Raw genomic sequence first — 23,831 nt, forward strand, 5'->3', positions numbered from 1 at the left:
GAAAAAAAAAAGAGTAGGTTAAAAAAAAAGTTGTTGGCAAAAGAGTCAACAAGGGCAAAATGAGTGTCAGAGAGAGAGCAGAGTTGGAGGACGAAAGAACAAATTTGTTGAGAAAGAAGTCAGTATATTTCTTTGCCTTTCTCCACAGGAACAAAGCAGAAAGAAAGCATAAATTAAAAGAGTGAATCCCAAAGGTGAATGAACTCTAAGAATTATTAAGAACACAGTCATTTTAACAAATAGAAAATTAAGGCAGCGGTAGAAAAAAAGATTTTATTTGAACAAAACAAATAGCGTTAAATGGTAAGTAAACTGGGAAAGGATAAGTCTTCATTACAGTTTCTATTTTCTCAAAGAAAGGTGCTAAGTAGTAAACATTGCTATTATTTGGTAAAAATTATCTCCGAAATTATAATTTTGCAATTCAAAAACACATTAGGTTATAAAAGTACTAGCCACCTTTTGAAACATATTTAATTAGGAGCAATACTTTGGCCTTCAGTAAATTCTCAATTGAGCAAGTCATTCAAAATAATGGAAAACTATATGATAACTGGAAAGTTCTCATAAAATGTCTGTATTGATTGTTATGGCCTAACCTGAATCTACATAACATGCATGTGTATTTTATTCATTAAGGTCAAGGATGTTGAACTAAAAAAACATATGTGATAGCTTAATATTGTCAATACAAAGATTAAACTAATTTAAATAGTTGTAACTCCACAAAATAGCCTATAATTTGACTACATTACAAAGGGGTAGAAGTGATTTTGCAAATTCGTATTTTAGATACAAAGAAAGTATTATCTCCTAGTGCACAGGGAGAAAAAAATAACATCCTGGAGCTCTACAAAGAATAACCTTTTGTTGATAAAAGATGGCAAATGTTTGAATGTTCACGGGTGTGCATATCACAACTCAAAAAGGATATTTAAAACACATGCCCAATTCAAACACACATATGTATCTGAAGTACTAATGCCTTCTATTAGCCTTCAAAGGCAGACTTACGTGTGCCCACAAATGGCAACCCAGCAGGCAGTGACATCAGTCCTAGAAATGATGTGGCCTGTATAGTGTGCAGTGAAGTGCAGTGCTCTACTTGTTTGCAATGGTTTTATTTTTCGACTAGTTTTTATCACACTTGGCATGAACAAGGGAACATGTGCTTTGCTAAATTTGAACTTTTAAGATGAAACTGAATTAACTGAGAACCAAAAAATTGCTTCTGAATTTTCCTAAGATTGAAAAATGCCTTCCCTCTCATACTAGGAATGGCAAAATAAATGACAAATACATCTTGAAAGTTTAAATGTGAGCTAGGAAGACCCTGTGGTTTGAGAACAACATTGTTGGCTTTCTGCTTTTTTTAGACACCTGAAATAAGATAAGACTGTAATGTAAAGGCTTTTTCCCACACAGTACCCTTTTGCTAACATGAAGAGATGTATGAAATCTAAACCTAAAGAAACCTAATATAAGCACTTAACCTAATATAAGCACGATTTGTTTTCTTTTTCAGCCAGAAAGTTTAATTAATTTACCATTTGTTAAAAGTTAGCAACCATCAAAATGTAGAGTCAACTCTTGTTCCAAAATTTAATCTTATATTCTTTTTTTTTCTACTAGTGTTTTTTCTACTAGTTATTGCAAAATAACTATATTGACTAAAACAACCAGACACATATCCCTAGAGATGCCCTCCTCTCCTAAACTCCCTCTTCCTTCTCATAAAAGGCGTGCCAGGGTACCCAAGTATAAATACTTTGTATATAAAATGAGTGCCCTGTCATGCTGATATTTTTAAGGATTTGAATTCAAAATAATGTTAATACACAATTCAAGTTCTAAATTGCAGGATATGTTTATAAGGAATCTAGTGATAAGTAATAGGTCAAACAACCTGTAAGAATCAGCTTATAGTACAAGCTTCATTGCATTAATAATGTCACAGTTAGTATGTTTATTAAATTAAATATTACCAGCAAGGGTCTTCTAAATGCCATGTTCCTAATACTAGATTACATATTTATTTCAGAGTCAGCATAATAAGAGGGGGAGCTATCACTAGAAGGTCTATTAAGCCATGTTTTTTTTATTGCTTTAATAGAGCTATTCAAATCAAAATTTTCACGCCATGCCTTGAACACCACTGCAAACCATACTGTGGGTGTAAAATACATGCAAGGAAGATATAATCAGCTCAGATGAGACCAGTGACTTGTACACCATCAAGTTTACTTTATTGTGAAAGCAATGGGGTTTTCTTTCAAATGAGTATATTTTTTTTAATGTGTGGCGACCTAACATACAAACTGAGGATGGGAACCAGGAAAACACGCAAATCTCAGAGCAACTGAATTAAACCAAGTATAACGCAATGCCTAAAATTTTGTCTAGTCTTCTCTGAGAGACTCTTATTTTGTTCTGGTAAAAGAAAACCCGACTGTCCAAAAGTAAATCTTGTTGCACTCAGACTGTAACTTCAATAAATCACATACATTCAACTTCCTTAAAAATACTAGTTGCTTTTTAAAAAACTGATTTTACTGATATTAGGCTAAAATATTACTCTTTTAAACGTCAAAATTAGCCAAGCAATCACCAACATACCAGGGTAAATTAAATATGTTTAAAATTGATCACTGCCTTTAAAGTTGCTGACTACTTCATAAGTACATTTGTCTAATAATAATAATTGTTGCTGTGTCTTTCACTGGAGTCTACATAGGTTTGTTTTCCTTCAAGAGCATGAGTTCTATGTTTTTTCCCCGTCTCCTGACCAAAATGCCTATATGATAAAGTAACTCAAATACACACACAAAAGGTGCTGCACCAGATAGGACAGGCTGAACATCTTATAAAAATCACTTATGAACACATACGTTGTCCAAATACCTATGAAGCATTTGAAACTCTGGAAATATAAACGGCCTCTGTTCAACGAAGCTTTTGTTCCAAATCTGCATCTTAAGCAGAAAGTAGAGCATCCTTTAAAGCTTCAGCGCTAAAAATATAAATACTCAATATCACCCCCAAAAAAGGTGGGTCACAAGGAGTTGTAGCAGTGAGATTTATATGAAAATGTTAACTGCAGGGGATAAGAGGTTCAGAAAGTTATCTATAGACCCTAAATTACTACAATTTAAAAGCTCCAGTGATGTAAGTCGGTCCTAAAAAGATAAAAACAACCTGATTTTTGAAACAAACTGTTCAGTAAGTTTCTGCTAGTCCGAAACAGGATTCCACGTCCTAAATCCTATTCGGCTGCCAGGCCTGGCTCTGAAAGAGCAGCGGACAGAGGCTGCGCGCTTAGGCCAGAGCCCAGGCCGCGGCCCTTCTCAACCGATGCTGCGGTCGGGGGTACTCAGAACTGCCTGGACCCCAGCTGGGACCCGCGGCCTGAATTGGGCCTGGACTTCCTTCTAGTCTCGCCCCACAGCCTGCTTCTCGGCCTGGACCTCTGACCTGGATCCCCAACTGGGACAGTCCTGGGCGCCGCCGCCCGCCCGACGGCAAAGCAGGAGAACCCCGGCCCAGGCCTCAGGAGCGACCCCACACCCGGCCGAGCTCCCAGACGCCCGTCCCCGCTGCTCTGGGCTCGGGTGCACCAGGGCCAAGCTGCAGCCTAGCCTGTGGGGGCAAGACCGGCCTGCCTCCCGCCGCCGCAACACGCTTTGTTCCCGCCTCTGTCTACCCCGACGTGCGGCGTCCACCCGGAAGGTTGAGAACCCAGGCCGCAGCATCTCCCGGCCCGAGCAGCACCCGCCGCCGGCACGCTCAGCCCGGAGGGACATTGAAAGTTAGTTAAGATGGCGCGGATTGCGAGTGGCGGGAAGACACGAGCCAGAATACAGTGCTAGCCGCACTCTCGTCTTCTTCTTTCTTCCTCTTTTTGAAAATACACTGTTAAAAAACTGAGGAAATCAGAGTTTACGGAGAGGAATCGCCGTTCCTCTCAGACTATCCACTGACCCCTGCCCTCAGGAGAGAAATGGCAACTCTCTTCTAACAGGAGACGCGAACTTTGATTCCCAAAGGGCCTCCCAAATCCAGACTTGATTTCCTTTGAACAGCCTCAGCCTCTCAGACGCACTGACAGTGTCATTTCACCAGACACCCAAGACTTCTTGGAAGCGAGGAGAAATGATCATGTTTTAAAGGGACAAGAAAGCACAATGCCTCCGAGAGGAGCAAATTTACCTCACGCTGACTCAGTCCACGCAGCAGATGGTGGCGGAGCTGCAAGGGAAACGACCTCCCCAATCTTTAAAAAATACTTCCTAATATCAACCAAAGCGCGTCTTTCAGAACAAGGCACTACGTTCCTGTGAAATCTATCCTCGGCTCCTAAGAGCTTCGTTTACGCACATGACACCAACTCTTTTGCTCACGGTGACTATCCCGAGGGCGGCGGGCTGCGCCGGGCAGCGCCGGGCTCCCGGGCTCCTGCGCTCCCGTGGCCCAGCCTGGGCGGAGAGCAGAGCGCGGCCCCCGCGGCCCCGCGGCCTCGAGCCCCGGCACCCCCCTGACTCCCCGGCCCTGCGTCCCACCGACCGCACGTGCTCCTCCTCCTCGGCGGGAGTAGGCGGCGGGGTCGGAGGAGCGCAGCCGGGGTCGGGTGGGTGATGACACGAATACACTGCTCCACTTCACTCGCCACACGTGCACCGTGTCTTGTACTTTTGTCCTCTTAGTTCTTAGATGTGAGGAGGGGAAACACAAAGGAAATTCAGTCCTCGCTTTTCTATGTGGCAGACAAAACTCCACGGAACGCCGTCTAGTGGCGGAATTGTCCAGGATGGCAAGTTAGTTTTATCCTCCCACGAATTTTTATTTTAATTAGAAATTTGAGGCCTCTTTACATCTGTCAAACTGCAGAGAGGACACAGGACAATGTCTAGATGAAGGTAAATTTAGTCCTGTAGCTGGCCCAGACTCAGCAAGAATGTGGAACCATTTTCCGCCTCTTGCCTGGATCACCTCTCTTTGGAGACAAAAGTACAAAAATCGCTTCTCCACGAGGTAAAGAGTTCTGCGGACTTCACTAAGACGCAGCGCCCTCCAGGTTGGAATTTCGCATTTCTGCGTTTGTTCCCCAGGTGTGGATCTGGCCTGGATAGGACTGGCATAAGATTCCACTACAGAAGGGACAGAGCAATACCCCTACCCCCCACCCCAGATACCTCCCAGAAGCAGTTTTAAGCTCAGTTGTTAAAAAACGACCCTTTCGCGAGTTTGTTATACGGGTCTTTCGCCACCCTACCCCTGCCCAATCTTCGGAAACCATCCACTCAAGAAATGTAGGCTGTTCTGTGTCTGCGTTTACAGATTCGCCACTCACCTCCAAGGCCTCGTATGTACAACCAGAATTTACTAAATCTGCGGTCAACATCCTATTTTGACATGCATTTAAATTACACCCTACTTTTGGCCAACGCCTCCCGCCTTACTCTGTGGAATTTAAAGAAATTCTTAACTCCTTATTAAAGAACCTCCTTTTCCTGTTCGCATTATTTCCAACTTCAGAGAGAATCAGATAAATATGATGAGAAAAGTGCATATGTTTTCCTGAAAAAAGAAAATGAGCGCAGAAAAGTGAAACTTGGCTCATAGGTAGCTAAATAACTATAAATAAGAAGAAAAAAAGTAGTTCCTGGAAGTACTATAAAACAAATTTAAGGGGAAAATGGGAGGTGGCTTCCATTAAACAGGCTGCCCATATTGGAGCAGGGACGGGCTAGTCTTCCTTAACCCTTAAATATCATCACCTATAATAATTAAATTATTTTCAAACTGTAAACTGCTTTCAAACACCATAGTTAGCGTTTTTACCAGGTTTATTTTACTTGTTATACACAGACGATACAAACGAGCAAAAAACAAAACGTTTCTCAATGGAGTGTGTTCTTGTATAAATTATTCAGTTCACAGACAAAACGAAACAAATATAAAAATCACAACATTAGATTTACAGAAGAGCCAAAATATACACACGTTTAGACCCTGAATTCCTATTAGGAAAAATCCCCCCATGGACTGGAATCTAGATTGAATATTGTGTATGATGCATATTTCACATTAATTTTTAAATACAAAAAAGTATAGGTTTGCTACACAACATTAGAAATCCTACTAATCTATTTCCAGGGGGATTAATGCTCCTTATCAAATATAACAAGACTTAGGGGAAAATCAGTCTTACTTGCATTAATGCTAGTGTTCTCCCAAGGAAGTCAAATTTCAGCTGTTTCTAGGTGGTGGGGAAGTCATTTTCAAAACTAAAATGCATAAAATATACAACTCACACAATTCATCTTCACTAGACTACACTATAGTTACCAACAATTCAGTCATCTATATCATTAATAGAGTATTCATTACAAAGATTTACAGCATATAAAGGTGGAGGGGGTACTGAAAGATATTCAGAAACAGTTTGTCAGCATATTTGGCACCTGCACAGACCAGTAATGGATTTGGCACTTTGGGGAAAAACAAATAAGGCAAAATAATATTGCTGATGTCGAGCTATTCTATTTGGGTGGGGGGGAACATACAACTCCAGTTGACTTTGCTTTGCAGGCATCATGCCACTTAATCGACTTGCCTATGAACAGACACCTATCCTTTAAAGGTGTTTGGGTGGATTCTCCTTAGCTATTTGTGTGCATTAGGGCACATAGTAATTATTTCATGCAACGGATTGAGGAGAAGTGGGAAACTCATCACTATTGAGTATTTCATGTTTCTAGAGCCTCTTAGAATATTATCTCACAAGAAAATTAAAAGAGAGAGAAGAGAAAGTATGAGAAAGGAGAGAAAGAAAAGCAAAGAAAGGAAAGGAAAAAAAGGTTAAGCATGAACTGGTTTTGTGCCTTGACGAGAATAAAAACTAGCCATTCGTTACAATAAATTAACACTATGTACAATCATTTCACAGGCTTTGTTCCACTAAAATTATTAACATCCCTACCATCCATCCATCCATCCATCCACTCGGGGATAAGAAAGGACGCGCTGGGTGGGTCCAGGTTCTAGAGTCAACATCCTATGGTTAATGTGGAGGCCGAGACTTGGCGGGTCGGAATCGCTGCTGCCTGACAGGACTGCCCAGGTCTCCTAAAGGTGAAGAGTTTCATTACAAGAAAGAGAAGTAGGAGGTAAGAGAAAGATAAGGGGGAGGGGAATTGTAGGAGGATAACTCCACAGAAGAAGAGTAAGTAGGAAAACCAAAAGGTTTACAGCAAAGTTGAAGGTCGGTGAGCTAATTGCAGAGACTGCTGTGCAAAAAAGGTTAAAATCACGCCCGGAGACCTGCACTTATTCGCTGCAGACGGCCATCGAGGGTCAAATAAAATGAGGGGGTGCGCAAGGAGGAGTGTGGGGAGGCGGAGCTGGGGAAGAGCTGTGAGGGGCTGGCTGGGGGTCCGGGCCGCGGCGGGGCCGGGGCGGGCAGGGGCGGCCTAGCTGTGCGAGTAGAAGCCATAGTAGCCGCTAATGTCCTTGGCGCAGTTCTTCTCGCAGTCCCGCTGGGCCAGCACCTCGCTCTTGAGTGGGGACGAGCTCTCGGACACTGGCGTGTCGGCCGGCGAGATCCGCCTCCGCTTGGCCTGCTCGTAAATCCCCGAGTCGCTGGAGTCGATGGACTTGATCGAGGAGGGCGTCTCGATCCAGCTGGAATCCGACAGGTCCTTGGGCTTGGCGTCCTCGGCGGCGCCGGGCGGCAGCGGGGAGCGCTCGGCGGCCAGGCCCTCGGCCTCCTCGCCCAGGTAGGGGTTGGCGCCGGCCATGCGCGCGGCGGCCGCGGCGCTGTTGGGCCAGCAGGGCAGCACCGAGCCCGACTTGGTGCCGCAGTACTGCGGGGGGCTGCGGGCGCCCCAGCCCGACGGGTCGGCGTAGTAGCCGAGCGGGCGGCCAGTGCAGCCTGCAGCCTGCAGCGGCAGCGCCTTCACGCCCGCCGCCGCGTAAGAGAGCAGCGTGGCCGCGTTGCCCGCGAAGTCCGTGGCCGTGTCGTAGGCCGAGGCCGCGAAGTCCAGCCGGTTGTTGGCCGGCGTCACAAACCAGCGCTGCGGCGAGGGCGCGCCCGGGTCCTCGGCCTGCTGCGGCGACAGCAGCCCGTTGGTGTGCGGCACGCTGCGGTCCGTACCCGGCCCGGGGCCCGCGCCCGCGCCTGGGTGGAAGCGAGCCTTGGCGTAGTTGCTCACGAACTGGTCTTGCAGGAAAGAGCCGGCCATGGCGTAGCGGGCCCCGGGCACGATCTGCGAGCGCGGCGAGTCGTTGGGCGAGGGGGTCAGTCGGTCCATGTCACAGCCGGTGTAGATCCTGCGGGGTAGGGAGAGAGAGAGAGAGAGCCGAGGGGTGGCGCGGAGGTCCCTTGGGGTGGGGGGGGGGGCAGAAGGGAAGGCCACCTCCACTTTTCGCCCACCCCCACACCCTCCATCTACAAACTTGCAGTCCAGGATTTCCTGGAGAATACAAGAGGCCACAGACCTCTATCATTCCCAGAATAAATCATGGAATTATAAAGGAGCCAATCTGTCTATGCAGGGACCTGAGCAAGATACAGACCATCAAGGGAACGACTTCCCTCTTCTCTTGCTCTCTCTCGTCAAGTGTACTGGGGTACTGAGAGAGGGGCACAAGCAAGGACTTTCATCCCACTTCTCCAACATATGTGTGCACATGAAGGCAGATTTACCTAGGGAGTAGGATGCTCTTTGCCCAGTGGGCCTTTCCTGTGCGGTCAGAGTTTATGAGTGAAATTTCTAAGCAAGGTACTCACTCCTCCACCCTTTTAAGACCTCCTGTGTCCTTTTGATTGTTCAGGTGATTTCTCTCCTTTTTCTAGATTGTTTCAGAAACCCCTAGGAAAAAGCCGTGCACGCAGTAATCATCAAAGACTGGCCTTCACCCGTGTTCTGGAACACGGGTGAGGTCTGCTGCTGAAAGCCTCCAAGGTACTTAGTGTCTATTGTTTCCCCTGTGTGAAACTTTCACTCCCACCTCTACTAATACAAACAAGAATTACTACTCGGAAACAGTAGTCATCAATCAGAAATATTATCTTAAGAGAAAAGGTGTTCTTTACTCTGACCTTCTTTTCCTAGCTTTTGGTCCGTTACCCGCAGAAACTTCGGGGCAAACCTACAGTGCAAACCTACAGTGCACTTATCAGCCTACTGCATGCAATGGACCACTAATAATAGCTAACCTTTACGGAGCTCGACTATATGCCAGGCACTGTGAGCTAGGTAACTTTTATTATCCCACTTTACCAATGAGGAAATTGAGGCAAAAGGAAGTTAAATAACTTGCCCAACCACCGACAGTGATTGTGTTGCTGGGAATTACCTTAGATAAAATAATCAAAGATTAACTTTAGGCCCTGGGCCTAGAAAATCCCATTAGAATTGAGAGGAAACCAAGGGTTGGATGAAGATTGGTAGAAGTGTTTTCTCATACACATGCACACATGCCTCCCTTTTTATTTAGCTCACACATAAATGTTTTAATCTTTAGTCAACAGACTGTTTTGAAGGAGAGCCTCAGTCTTGTCAGACCTTAATCCTTTGGGGAGGAGATTCCCTGGTGAGTGGCCAAGCAAGCTCCTAGTACCCCATGAACCCTTATACTTCTCCCTCTTTCTCCAAAATTGAGCCATGTCCAAGTAACCAACGTAAAAGGGGAAAGGAAGAGTGTCATAAACCACTCAACTCCTCTCTGTCCCCTAAAAATCTCAGGTATTTTTTTTGTAGAGATAAAGAAGCTTTTATGAAAGATTTAAAGTGATTTAAGATCAAAGAGGAGTGGCTTTTCCAACAGAAGGCAGCCAGAGGAGGAGGGGCATGTGAGAGTTTTGCTGTGGCTGCTCAGGTCCGTTCTGTTTAGTGCACAAAATTTCCCTCCTGAAATTGAATTCCAGTTTCAAATAAGAGAAGTAGAGGGAGGCAGGAAGGGAACATAACTAGCAAGGTGCAAATATCTTCTCTGTTTATCACCACAATATTTTAAAAAGAAAAAAGCAGTCTGCAAAAGATACAGTTTAGATGCCCATCCAGGTCCCACCCACTTGGGATTACTGAATTGATTTGTGCAAAATAAAATGCTTTTGAACAGATGTTCACAACAGAATTAAAATCTCAAAATCTACAGGACTCTCCTCTAACATCTCTAGTCTCTTGGGCCATATACTTTCCACTGTGCTGGGCACACCTTTTTAGATTGCGAGGAATAGAGTAGCCAAGTTTTTATTCTGGGGAATCATATTGATGAGACTTGCTTCCTTTGGAGTACTTTTGAAGAATATATATGGTGGTTATAGGCAGTAATATCAATGACTCTCTTTTAAATTATTAGAAAATATCAGGAGGGATGGTTGGTATCTGCTTGGAGATGGAATAGAGGCAGTCACTTGTCTCTTTCTCCACACATTGAATCTATGCTAGTCAAAGGCAGCTTCAACTTTTTAGCTCTGTCTCCGGCGCTCAATGTAAGCCACGAAATTAAGATGTATGTACCCTTTCCTTTTATGGTCAGAAAACGTGGGGGAACCCCACAATCCAGATTTAGATTTATAACACTATCTGAACTCTTAGGCACTATGGACCCTGAGTGAGAATTGCAGAACAAGCCCAGAAAGCATTCAGTTTACACCTACTGTTGCCCCCAGAGAACAGCATTTTGATAGAAAAGAGGGAGGTAAGGGAGGCCTAAAGAAAAGGGCACCAGCATGTTTAATTAAAACACACCTAGATACAAAAGAAAGAGGAGATATTTTTCTTTTGAAGCTTATAAATAATACACAGCAACACCGTCTGAATCTTTCCAAAAGCCTAAAACGACCGTAACAGCGGTTCTGCTCATGAACTCGCCTGTGGTGGTTGCATATTTGTATTCAGTCCGTGGTAAACTTGCACAGGAAATGCTATTACACAAAACTTGGAAATGGGTAAATAAAAGTCGCATATGCTAAGGAGACTGTTAACAACTGCCAGAGGAGCCACATGCACTTTTAGGCAGAATTGCCCATTTCAGACAGACATAGACAATCTGAGCTGAGCATCTGCAGCGCCACGTACAGTACTCGCACCAGAGAACCAGGGCAGCCTCCCCAGCCAGCCAGCCAGCCCCAAGGCCCGCCAACAACTTTGTAATACACAGGAAAGCTAAAATTAGGTGGAGGAAACCTCTGACCAAAAACCGCACAAGTACCAAGCCACGGGTCACCAGAGAGAAGGGGAGCCAACAACAACAACAACAAAAATGAAGAAGAAGAGCAAGAAGAAAAAAGAAGAAGAAGAGGAAGAGGAAGAAGGAAGAAGACCTCTAAAACAACCTTGTCTTCACGCATTCCAGCTTTCAAAATCCTTGTACATAATAATCCACCTTTGACCTAAAGCCCAATTCCACAGCTATTTGAAAAGGAAGATACAAAATTACTTACGTGTCATAATTATCCCGAAATCCTTTTGCAAAAGGGTTGTGATCTATTTTCAGTTGTGTAATCTGGCAAAGAAAAGAAATGAGTGTTATCTCACCTTTTATACGTGAAGACTGGGTGTTTGAGAATATATCATCTGCCACTTTTACAGGGGCTTAAGGCCTACAATTTATTAAATAGCAAGGTTTTCCTAACTGAAAAATTTGAGGGATTGAGTGGAAAGGAAAAAAAGAGAAAGTATCATGAAAGTTGTGAGGAACATGTTTAAATTAATGATACCTATAGCCAAAGGACTGCTTTCAGTTAGCTCTCCTGTGTTTTCTAAATTGGTTCAAACTCACGTTTTAAAAATGCTTGTTACACACAATGCACTTATTCAGACAAAAATCTTTAAGGAGAACTTGAATTCATCACTAAATGTTGACTATTTTAAGTATTTTATATTTTAAAACGTTTGTGCTTCTGACTCACAACCTGAGAAACCACAAGTTGCATCTTAAAATCAGGTTGGATTTAAAAGCATGTTTTAATTTCTGATATTATCATTTAAGTAAAAAAAAAAGAGAGAAACACAAAAATCCCTATCACTCCTAGTAGTCAAATCAGCCACCAAAATCAGTTTTTGCAAACTTGCAAAATCGGAAGTGGTTCAAGTGCTAGAAAGCTCAATCCATAGTCCTCAGTAATTTGATTTATTGTAGTTTTCACATATATGAATGTGTATGTTCTTTTGATCTCCCAGAACAGTGATGTTTGTTCATTTCAGCCATCAGTTCTGAGATGAAAAAAAAAGAGAGAGAGAGAAATTTTTTTTTAGATGCCAAAGCTTGCCAAGAATAAAATGCACGGGGAAATCTGCTTGTTTTCTAAAGGAAAGAGAGAATTTTTTTTAAAAAAAGTAGATTTTAATCTGTTCTAGTTCAAAGCCCAAATTAAAACTCCCAAAAGAAGAGTCTTTAGAAATCCTGGCCACCTCAAAGGTGGCCCGGGTGACCCGCAACGAAAACAAATAGAAAGCTTTTTTCCCACCGGCTTGGTATTTAGGAAAGGTGCCGTGGGCAGGCCCCGAGCCCCAGGCCTTAAAACGCACGGCGGAGCCAGCTGTTGCTGATGTTAGCGCTGCTAGTACCCTAGTCCTGCATGGCGGGAGAATGTGAGAGGGTGGGAGAGATGTCTGTGCCGCCCGCCTCGCGCCCAGCCCCTAGGTCTCCTTACATCGGTGTTCTGGTAGGCGGTGACGGCGATGAACTGAGTCTCAGGGAAAGTGAATGTCTGCACGCGGCCGGGCTGGCTGGTGTCCTCCGTGCCGTCCTCGTTCACTTCCACCACATGCAGGCGGGGCTGGTACTTGTGCAAGGACTGTAAAACCACCATCTGTCCGGCAGGAAGAAAGGGGAGCGCCGGGTGGCGTGTTAACGCGGTCGCTGTGCGCGTGGCTGAGTGCGCCCGGCTGCGCGCCCGGGCCGGCGGAGGCAGCCTGAAGCCCGCCTCCCAGGCTAACTGACCGCGGGACTCGCCTGGCTGGCGGCTGGCTGACTGGGGCAGACCGGCCTTCGCACCTCTGGGAGCGAAGATAAGCCGGGGCACCGGAGAAAAAGGGGAAGCCGACCGCCCGATCCTCAGGGCCCTTCTCCTAGTCCTCCTGTAAGGAGGAACAAAGATTTCCACAACCTGCAGATCTTGTGGGGTTTCTTCTCAAAATCAATCAGTATTAGTACTTGGGAAGGTCAGGCACTCCAAAATTGGGCCGACGGAGGTGTTGCCAATGAGAACAACTTTATAGATTTAATATAAATTTGGAGGGTGGAAATACAATTTTTAAGTCTTTGTAATGAAGCAAAGAAATGTGTATCCAGTTCCATATGCTGCTTTACACTGACTAACTGGATGTCAGGGAGGAAGGGGTGAGAGAGAGAGAGAGAGAACACGAGCGCTTGAGCCACTGACCTGCCCATTGTTATTTGAAGCTCCTTTGTTGTTCGTAAGTTTTAATTTTCCAAAAGAGATTTCTTGGCGCATCCAGTGAGCCCCAGTGTTGGGGGAATCCGGATGCATATAGACCCGATTTCCTAGAGAAAGAAATACGTTGTTTACATATGCCCCTGGCACTGCCCAGTCCCAACTCCTCACCATGTAGGACACACACACACACACACACACACACATACACACACCTTACTCCACCGTGAAGCCCATTAACTGGGGCTTTTTTAGGCCATTCTTTCTTCCTATTAACTGGGGGTGATTAAAATAGCTTTTGCATAATCCTCCCCCTTCTCACAGCTCAGTCTGTCCCCCTGTCCCCCTCGTTTCCTTTTAGAAGTCATTGGCCGATCGTTTTAAAAGTCGCTCGAGCCAGTCCACAAAGGCTTTAATTAATCATTCTCACCTAAATAAGTGTCAAGAAAATGTGTTAATTGGAAGGACTTGCCTTGCACATTGGTGTCCGCTTTGCCGCAAGGAACCCATTTGCCTCCTTGAAACCTCCAGTGATTGGGATCCGCCAAAATCACATCCACAAAAATATTGTAATGAGCCGTGGGATCGAGACCAGAAATGTTAAAACTTAAAAAAGGAAACATGCGCCTATTTAAATTAAGGGGTGGGGGGAGAAAACAAGGAAAAAAGAAACATAAATGTTAAAGATTAAATGCAAGAAGCGGGGCGCCAGATAGCAAAGCAAAACTTGTACTTGCAGCAAATAGGGCGAATATTTGCTGGATTAGAAAAAGGGTGGTGGGAGAAGAAAAGAAATGCAACCCAAATCAGGGAGAGCGGCGGGTGAGCTGGAGTGGGAAGGTGGCAGATATCACTGCCCAGGTGGAGAGCGATGTTGGCGACCTGCGTCTCCACCTGTCCGTACATGCCAGTGTTGATGCGTCCCTCCCATCGCCCAGCCGCTGGCCAGGGCTCTTCCTTTTTCTTGCCTTCCTCTGGCCACTTACTGGCTCTCCAACCACGTTCCTAGAACGGGGTCCCCCCCCCCACCAACATCACTGTGGCGGTTATCCTTTATACTTTCCCCCTTTCCAAAACTAGCCAACTCTAGGGCGCCTTCCACTCCGCTCCCGACCCCAAATTGTCGCTGCCGCAGCAGTCACCACCTAGGCGCACTTGTCCCCGGCTGCGCCTAGAGCAGCGGCAGCCAAAAATGTAGTATTACCTTCCCTGTTTGGTGATGATCATCTCCGTTTGGTGCCGGTGAAATTTCAGCCAAAGGGGCCTGTTGCACAGGTACACCTGTGCTTTGCCGGGCACCAGCCCCGGCTGGGTGGAGGAGAACTGGTAGAACGGAGCTCCTTGGTAGGAGTGGCCGTACTGCTGTGGGTAGGGGTAGCCGGCCGTGGGGTATCCCTGCGGCGAGGAGTTGGATAGGAGGCTGTTGTAGGCTCCGTTGGTGATGACCGGGTGGTGGGCCATGTAGCGGCTGGGGCTGCCGATGGAGAAGGCGGGGTGCGCCGGTCCGTGCTGGCCGGGGTACGGGAACATGGCACTGGGAGCAGTGGCCGCAGACTGTGGCTGGCTGGACTGAGAGAGGAGGTAGCGATCTGCAGCAGAGCCATCGAAACTGTGACGAAGCTCAGAGACCCCGTCCAAGACAGGAGAGAGTTTACTTCTCTGGACGTCCCCTGGTGAGTCCTTGGAGTCAGGAAAATTGTCTGTATCTGACTGATTCGTCATCCCCCTGGTAATTTTTTTCAAAGGTGAACTTCTCTCCAGGTTGTCAGTGGTCGAGATAATGGGATGATCGTGCAAGACAAGCTCGGATCCGCCTGAATGTGGGTAGCTGCTGCTCACATTGAGAAATTTCTTGGAGAGCATGATAGAAGGAGAAAGGCAGTGCTCCAGCTGCATAGCTCTAGAACCTGAACACTCGCCCTCCCGTCCCTGGTTTTTAAAGTCCTATTTATCATAAACTAGAAATCCACAGACCCCCTCACTAGACAGAAAGCACTTCAACCAGCAAATGCTTCTCAAAGGTTTGATTTACTTTTTTTTTTCCCTGGGAGAAGAGATTGGCCAATTGACACTATGCAGCAATCAGAAAAGGCTCACTTTTGATCTTGCTGCTTGTGCAGCCGATGAAACGGCTCCTGCCATTGGTTAACTGCTGACAGTAATTTAATTAGATAGACATTAATTAGGATAATCACCTGGCTCCTGGTAGCGACGATCATGGCAAATTGAAGGGGATGATTTTATTGTTGGCTTGGGGGGTGGGGAATGTGTGTTGGTTTACGTGAGCACTGTTGTGTCACCTTTAAGCTTTGTGACCACTGCTTTAGGAAGATTCAAAGATGTGCAATTTACTAAACATTTCCTACCTTCCCCCCCCTTCCCCCCTTTAGAGCGGAGGGGCGGAGGAGGGAATTCGACGATGCTAGGAGACTTTTCGGATCTGAATGAGCCAAATATTCAGTTGAATGTAACGATTTCAAGTGCAAAGTATACAAAGCGCGAGCCGGTGGCCTCTTCTCGCCCTGTAAAAGTTCCAGAGTCTGTCTTTTCCAGCTAATACAAAAGCACACAACACCTGAGCTGGTGCTTTGTGAGCAGATCCTACGTGTCCTCGGCGCCCCCACCCCCACCTTTTAAACTGCAAACATAAATAAATAAATCCCTGCTGCTGAGAGCCACAGCGACAAGCAGAAGGGGGGGAGGAGAGGGGGCGAAAAGCAGCAACTCACCCACCAATCCACCCACCTCAGGAAGGTTCGGTTTCTTGGTTGAGCACAGAAACAGTGACAATCTATGATCTCCTTTTTAAGTTTTGAAATAATCATAAGCTGTCGGGCTGAAATGCCTTAATGTATTTGCAGTGATGTTTACCGGCTCTTTATTAAATATTTTATCAGCGCACTTGGTTGCAGATTATCTGAAGAGCATCTAACTGGGGGCAGGCGCCATGCATCCTTCTAGTCCCTCTGCATTTCCTTCTCTCTGAGGTACTGGCTTGGCGACAGGTTCAAAAGCCTCGCCAGGAAAAGAGAGGGCCGAGTCCCCGTGCAAATGGGCTCGTCAGAAGCGCTGATCTGGGGAGACAGAGTGGAAGTGGTGTCAACACAGTAATCGCTACTGAAAACGTGTGTGTGTGGTGTGTGTGTGTGTGTGTGTGTACGTGTGTGTGTTTAATGTTTATATAATCTGGAGGGGAGGAAAAGCATCCATGCCAGTAATTTTAAAAGGAAAAAGAATCTAAAGAGGAATAGAAAAAAACCAATTTAAAAAGATGTTGGCACAAATAAATAGCACGAGGCCCAAAGAGACCCCGAGGTGCAGGGAGGAGGTCTCCCAGCACCGGCTCTACAGAGGAGCCCAGCCCTCGGCCTGAGCCAGAGGGCCAAGAGCGGCAGAGGCTTTTTATCCGCCCAAAGCTGCCTCCCGCGGCCCGGCGCTCGCTGACCTGCCCTCCCGCGGCTTTCCTCCCGGACGCCGAGCCGCGCGGGAATGAGCAGGAGGAGCGCCGCCCAGAGCTCCTCTCGGCCCCGAGAGCTGGCCGGTCCGAGGGCGGGCTCCGCCCGGGAGACTGAAGGAGCAAGGGGTGAGCTGCGTCTGGCGCAGACCCCAGGGGCACATGCTCTTCCCGGGCTAGACGCGCGGCCTGGGCACCTCAGCCGGGGGAGCCTCTGGCTTCGAGCGAGCGCGTGTGTCCTACCCGGGCTGGGGCAGCTCCCGGAGTGAAAGCAACGCCTGGGGACATTGGGTGGGTCCTGAGCATGGGCGGAGACGGATTAACCAGACTTGCGACTTCGCCACTGTGGTGCATTTTCAGAGCTGCGCCTTGGTGGGCCGAGCGGTCAGCGCTGAGCCGAGACTGTGCCCCTCGAGGCGGGCTGGGCGCCCTGGCTGCAGAGGGCACCAGCTGCGGCCTCCATCAAGGCGCCGCGGGCAAGGCCCTGCGCGGGCGGCCTGGGCAGGGCAGGTTGATGACCAGATGTCCCAGACTAAAGCCGAGACAATTTTCTGGGATAAAAAGAGAGCCAGACCCATTTTTCCTTTCGAAAGCAAACCTCAGCTCCTGGCCAGGAAGCTTCATAAACAAGCAGCCTCAGCTGTTGAGTCGTTGAGGTGCGGGGGAGGGGAGTAGGGGATGCCATTTGACACTTGTTTTTCTGCCCTTGACCTTCTACCGCCATTTGCCCTCATGAGAGGCTTTTGACCTCTTGACTACTTTTGGCTACTTTTGTTCCTTCTTTATCCATCTTCAACTTCTCTGTCCCTGAGTGCCTCTCCCTCCGTTGCTTCGGAAGACAGTACTTTCCTCCGTTCTCAGTGGGACAGAGCCTTAAGTGTGTAAAGAGGTGAGACATCACCTGGGCTCTTTTTGAGGCTTTGCCATTCTCGACACCCTTAACTGCTTTTTTTTTAAAAAAAAGAAAAAAAAGAAAAAAAAAGGAAGAATGCTAAAATGAAATGTTAAGGTGTTAAAGGATAGAAAAGGGAAAGAGTGCACCTTCTTCAGAGTTTTTAAGGAATTGATGTGCTGCTCTCTGACCCACTTTGGATTATCAGTACCAAATTCAGTGATTGCTCACATATAGGCTATGCCTTGAACTTATATATATTAAGGAAAATGAAGGCTTTCCTCAGAACCACCACATGTGCCTGTGAACCATACTTCTAAAAGAAGGCCAAGGCTTCTTAAACCTTAAAGTGTATATGAACCACACCAGGATTATTATGATTCAATAGGCCTGGGGTGGGGCTTGCTTTCTGTATCTATAACGAATTTCCATAAGACCCAGATGCTATTGGTCCAGGCAGATGACACTTTGAATAGTGAGGCCGGAACTTTCAGTGCCCCCATACTAGTCTGAGAGAAAAGCAGGGACATTTCTGCGCTAGAGACAAACAGTTTTGTTTCCAGAGCTGCTTTACCTCTGCATGATGGAGGGGTAGATATACTCACATAAGCATGCTTGAATGCGTGCACGTGTGTGCGCATACACATACAGTCTTAAACAGCTTACTAAGTTTGTGATTAAATGCATCTTTTCAATGCCTAACTGGGCCTGGGACATCAGGCTGCTGCGAAAATAGCTGTACATTCCAAGACAAAGGTGTTCACTGAGCCTTGCCTTCTTAGGGCATCTTGATTTTGATCGACTCCAAATCTACAAAAAGTAATGTAGGTTTTTGCTAGCAAAGATTTTGACAAGGTTCTGAAATTGGGAATGTCACCAACATGAACCAAGTGAGAGTAAGTGGTGTGTGGCTATAGGGAGTCCAGGAAGATGAGGTGATCAAATAAGGGCAAAAAACAGGCAAGGTAAGCCTTCCCAGTCACAGGACTCTGGATATTTTCAGAGGACTAAGTGGAAAACAAAACCAAAACCAAAAAAACCCTTTCAACCCAAATATTGAGAATAGTTCTTGAAATGTTAAGGCCTTCTTCTGAGGGCACTGTACCCCCCAAGAATCATTGACTAGCACTCATTAACAACATCTGCGAAATAAGTTATAGAATCTTATTTGCAAAGGGAAAAATCATATCCAAAAAGCCTGCACACAAGTTTGAATTAGGCAAAAGAAAATTTCACTAACTTCCACTTATATTTTAATTTTAAATGGTTAAATGTAATCCCAACAACTTAAATTAATACATATTACATGTCCTGCATAAAATATACTGTCACTATATCTGAAACAGTAAACCATAGGACAAGCAAGAAATGCTCAGAATACTTCTTATTCCACCAAAAAAGATACTGTGAAACATACTGGGAATTTAAGCCATTTCTACTTTCAGTTTCTGGTAACTTCACTAGGCAACCAATAAGAGCCTAGACTTGTTCCAGTAGGACAGTAATTTGATCTATCACAGCACTCATAACAGTTCTAGTAGGTTAAGTTAAATTGCAAGTCCCCATGTAAAATATTCTTTTAATGAAGCTATAGTAATACTCTCACCATATTTTCACAAGGGTGCAGACTAGAATTAGATCTTTGTCTCTGTATCTTTTGCCATACAAATGGTATAATCAGTATGGTTCTGAACCGTAAGTAATAACAGGGGCAGTTACTTTTGTACATCACATTAGAAGTTGGTATTAGCGATTTTTTTTTTCTCTATTAGAAAACTGGGTAGTCCTAATTTAGAAAAGATGAGACCAAACAATAACAAAATTATTGCTTATAAGCTTATATTAAACTCACATTATGACTACTTTTCTCATTTTGCTTTTTAGACATATACTTTCTGTGGTTATTTTAGATGAAAGTCCAGTAGAGTTTGCAGCAGCCAATTCCCATTTTCAAAACTGTTAGTAGAAATGTACTTTTAAAACATGATAAAGTCTGAATTAAAACTGCTCCCTTTTCTTTGTAAATGTACTCTTCCAAAATCCTAAAAGTATAATATGTTTATAAGATAGTATACAATATTTAGCTTATGACAAATCCTAATAAAATGTCAACATTTTTTCTGAGTTACTCACTAATTAGGTAGCCACTCATTAATGGAAATCATTATACATTTGTGAAATTTTGTTATCACACTGATGTTTTATGTGTTATAAGCTCTTAAAATGCAAAGGGAAACATATCTTTGTGTGAGATTTCTAGACCACTGTCAAATGTTATTCCATCAATCCCACCCATTGCCAAAAAGACCTCAGGAGGCATAGACTGTAAATGTATTTTATTTTGTAAGTGACAATCAAAATATATTTGTGCTACTGATTTTTTCAAATATTAAATGGGATCTTAACAAAATTTGTCCACTTTGATGTATTCATGTATAACTTTAGACTAATCTGCAAAGACCCTGACTAAAGAAACAGAAGTAATTGCACAACTGAGACTGAAGGTGTTACAGTGCTGCAAATGATGCCAGATGTCTTACATTTAGCCAAGTACACCTTCAGAGGTCCCTTGATTTTGAGCATTAGGAACAACAGAGGAATATACACTGAAAGCATCATTAATAGCATTTTTCATTGCTTTATTTAAATACGACAGTATCCAACATAGCTGCTAAACACTGGACAATATTTGAGGTCATAAGTACATCCACATGTTCCTCCAAATGACGTTTGGGGTCCTAAAAGAACAAAAATAAGGAAAGAGAAAACAGAACCATATTACTGGTAGAAAAATTACTTAAATTTTTTTCAGTAGCTGACGAAACTAGTAAAGAAAGCCAGACCTAACAAATATTTTACAATTTAACTTTACTAGTATATTGTTACATTCTTAGAGTTTCTAAATCAAAAAGTAGCTAATAAAATAATAGATTACACAAAGAAACCTTGATTTATACAATGCAATGACTGTGTACCAGAGATTTTTATAAGGAGTAACAAGGAATTCTATACAGCTCACAATCATCTGATTTTTTTAAAAAATTTCATTTATGTACGTATACCTGTCTGAATATATGTGTATATTCTCTACCATTCATATATCTTGAATGTCTGAGAGAATGCTTAATTCAAAGCGGACATACCAATGGTAAGAGTTCAGTGTGAATTCTCAGCACTTCTATGTTTTATAATAGCAAAAATCAGAATTCTGTACAATTTTAATATTTCAAAAGTAGTGCTTTAAATGATTCAGAAAATATCCTTGGATCAAAAGTTGCCGTTTGTAGTTGAAGAATTTAAATACAATTTGGATCAATTCTAAAATGTTAAGAATGTTTCATGTAGCTATTTTGAAAAAATGTATCATAGCAAATTATATAGGTGCAATCCTTTAACTTAAACCTGATCAAATCTATTTTTGAAATAGACTGAGTTAAAAAGGAGGCTTAAAATTGTATTGTAATAAAGGAATTTAAATTAAAATGCTTAGTATGTATTTATGTTTTAGGCAGAATTAAGTATTTGAGCAAAATTTCAGAGCTTTGAAATAAGGAATATATATTATACACAATAGAAAAATTATAATTTAAAGGATTATATTCTTATGGTTATTGTTAAAATACCCAAGACTCCTAACTTTAAACAAATGTTCATTATTGGAATTATTTCTTGGCCATGCTTTTCTGACCCTTATTTTAATACACTATTTTTTTTAAACAACCCAGAGATACAACATGTTACAAATAATTTCAAGTGACTGGACTACAATATATTTTTTATTTCAGAAATAAGTCTTAGGGCATTTTAGGTGAAAAAGACTGAGAAACACTGGCAGGAGAAAAAAAGATATTGGTTTAATTCCATTATAGACAGTTTTGCTTTTGCCATGCAGTAGGCCAAACCAGTGAGGTAATAACTATATTTTTAAAAATGATTCTGATGATTATTAAACTTTGCCAATTACATATTTTTCAGTTTCATTTTTTATTTAGACCTTTTATTTGCTGCTGTAAATCTGTATCAAGAAACTATGGCCTCGGAAAGGCATTTATTCAAAAAACAGTTACTGAATTCTATAAAGTATAAGGCTCCAAGTTGGTGATCTAGTATTATGATTAAAATAAGTAGTGGAAAAGATAACAAGGGTGATATCACATAAGATGAGAAAATAAAATGAACTGTATTTCATTTTGCTTTTTGGGGGTACTTGTTTTTAAATTGTAATACTTAGAAGGTAGTGAAATTTGATTTTCTCATTTATGACATATGATAAAGTCAGACCTTTGCCCCTACTGCTCTGTTGGAGTAATTCATTTTATAGTCAATTGGTAACACACTTCCCTCAGTTATCTACATTACTTCTTGTGGCAGCTGGGTGATTCTTAGAGATTTCCCATCCAAGAATGGTCCTGGCCCAAACCTACATAGCTTGTGAGATGTGATGGGATCAGAGCATATGGTAGGATGGCTGAAAGCAAAGACAGCTTAGTGTCTTGCATCTGAAATATCAAGATTCTGCCAACATCAGCAATATGATAACCATGTTCCATGAAATGGGGAAAAAATGTAATCAACATTCTTTAAAAAACAGTCTAATTAATCTGTAGATTCCTTTAATTGGTTGGTGTCTTCCCCCACCCTCAGATAATAGAGACTAAAATATATATTTCATCTTAGAAAAGTGAAAGAGCAAATATTTAAAGCCCTTTCTCTTCACTCAGTATAACCCAATAAGGCTCTAACCTTTCTCAGGAATATTACCTACATATTGATAAAGCACATGATTAACAAACCTTGTTACATATGAAATAAATCTACCCTTCTATTGTCTTATTTATCTGTAGGTAAAAATAGTACTTAAAAAATTAATTCAGGATACAAGTGTCCTAATTTGTTCCTAGTAAATTATTTTCACTGACGATAATATCTCTTAGGTATTTGTGATTTACTTCTCTATAGAGAACCTGACATCAAATAAATTTAGTAACCATTACAATTAGTATCACATTTACATGACAGAAGAAAAACGTAGAGTAGACAGGAAAAAAATTATATAGGCCCTGAAACAGTTTTAACTCTATAAGAACATGTTATTATGCAACCGCATAACTTATTAACAGTACACCTCACCTGCTTGCCAACATTCTTTATTGCCAGCTGTTCAGGTGTCATCTTATCTTCTTCTTCTACAGCCTGTGAATGAAACACAAAGGACAGAGTTTAAAATTATAAATTCTCTATTCCCACTGCAGGATAATCACCAAAAATAATGAGGACCAGAATTTTCATTCATACAACTTTTATTCAAATAATTTACTGAACAAATAAAATTATGCTGAACTTCAGAATAACCTTCAGGGCAATAAAAACTATCAGCATCATCATTTTGAAAACAGACAAGAAATACACAGAATGTACTGAAAATATCAAACAGGATCACTAAATGATTGTGTTGACCATTTGCAAACTGTTACTGAATTCTTCAGGAGATGGGAGATGGAAGTATCTGAGGTGGCACTTATGGCACTGTGGTACTAACTAATTCTGTTCTGTTGCGCTCACCTTTTCCTATTTGCACAGTTCTTTCCCAATTTCCCATTTCTCTGTCTCCTTTTTTCTTATCAGTCCAGCCTGCCCATAGCTTCAGTATCTATTTAACTATCAGTGGCACTTAGGATCAAAGGAGGTACTGACTTTTGATCCACTAAACAAATCACGTGGGTTTCTCTCTTAGTAATTTCACATCTTTACATCTCTAAAAGTAATACATGTATTCAGAAAAAAATCTGAAACTACTCCACATGAGTGATCTTTAGTAACCATGAAGAAATTGTCATTTGAAGTTTTCAACAAAAAAATTACCTGAACTAAAAACCAAATATAATCAAAATTAAATTAACTCAAACAATACATGAAAACCACTTTCCACTACTTTCAAAGTTAGCTACAAAGTCTTCTACGTATGATCATTAACTTTCTGGCAGAGTAATTCTGAAATAATTATAACATTTAGATTAGCTACCACTACTGCCCTCCTCTCCCAATAATGGCACCAATATAAAACCTCTTTATTGAGAATT

The 23,831-nt window shown here is 43.1% G+C and overlaps 2 protein-coding genes across 2 annotated transcripts in view; both read right to left on the reverse strand.

Moving 5' to 3' along the window:
* Positions 1 to 6,543: 6,543 nt before the first annotated feature.
* TBR1 (T-box brain transcription factor 1) lies at positions 6,544 to 15,597 on the reverse strand. The gene is made up of 6 exons (XM_030796803.1): positions 14,610 to 15,597; positions 13,878 to 14,032; positions 13,394 to 13,515; positions 12,662 to 12,820; positions 11,450 to 11,511; positions 6,544 to 8,328 (listed from the first exon to the last, which is right to left on the reverse strand). The coding sequence occupies exons 1-6, from the start codon at positions 15,299 to 15,301 to the stop codon at positions 7,470 to 7,472; spliced, it is 2,049 nt and encodes a 682-aa protein (XP_030652663.1). The 5' UTR covers positions 15,302 to 15,597; the 3' UTR covers positions 6,544 to 7,469.
* A 4,473-nt stretch (positions 15,598 to 20,070) lies between these two features.
* The window catches only part of PSMD14 (proteasome 26S subunit, non-ATPase 14), a 103,011-nt gene continuing 99,250 nt past the window's right edge, over positions 20,071 to 23,831 (reverse strand). The window contains exons 11-12 of the mRNA XM_003266167.4: positions 22,882 to 22,944; positions 20,071 to 20,489 (exon numbers count right to left, since the gene is read on the reverse strand). Coding sequence (XP_003266215.1) covers positions 20,391 to 20,489; positions 22,882 to 22,944 — 162 coding nt within the window. The 3' untranslated portion in view covers positions 20,071 to 20,390. The remainder of the gene's footprint in view (positions 20,490 to 22,881; positions 22,945 to 23,831) is intronic.

The sequence above is a fragment of the Nomascus leucogenys genome, chromosome 17, assembly GCF_006542625.1.
Source record: "Nomascus leucogenys isolate Asia chromosome 17, Asia_NLE_v1, whole genome shotgun sequence".
In the NCBI taxonomy this organism is placed as follows: domain Eukaryota; kingdom Metazoa; phylum Chordata; class Mammalia; order Primates; family Hylobatidae; genus Nomascus; species Nomascus leucogenys.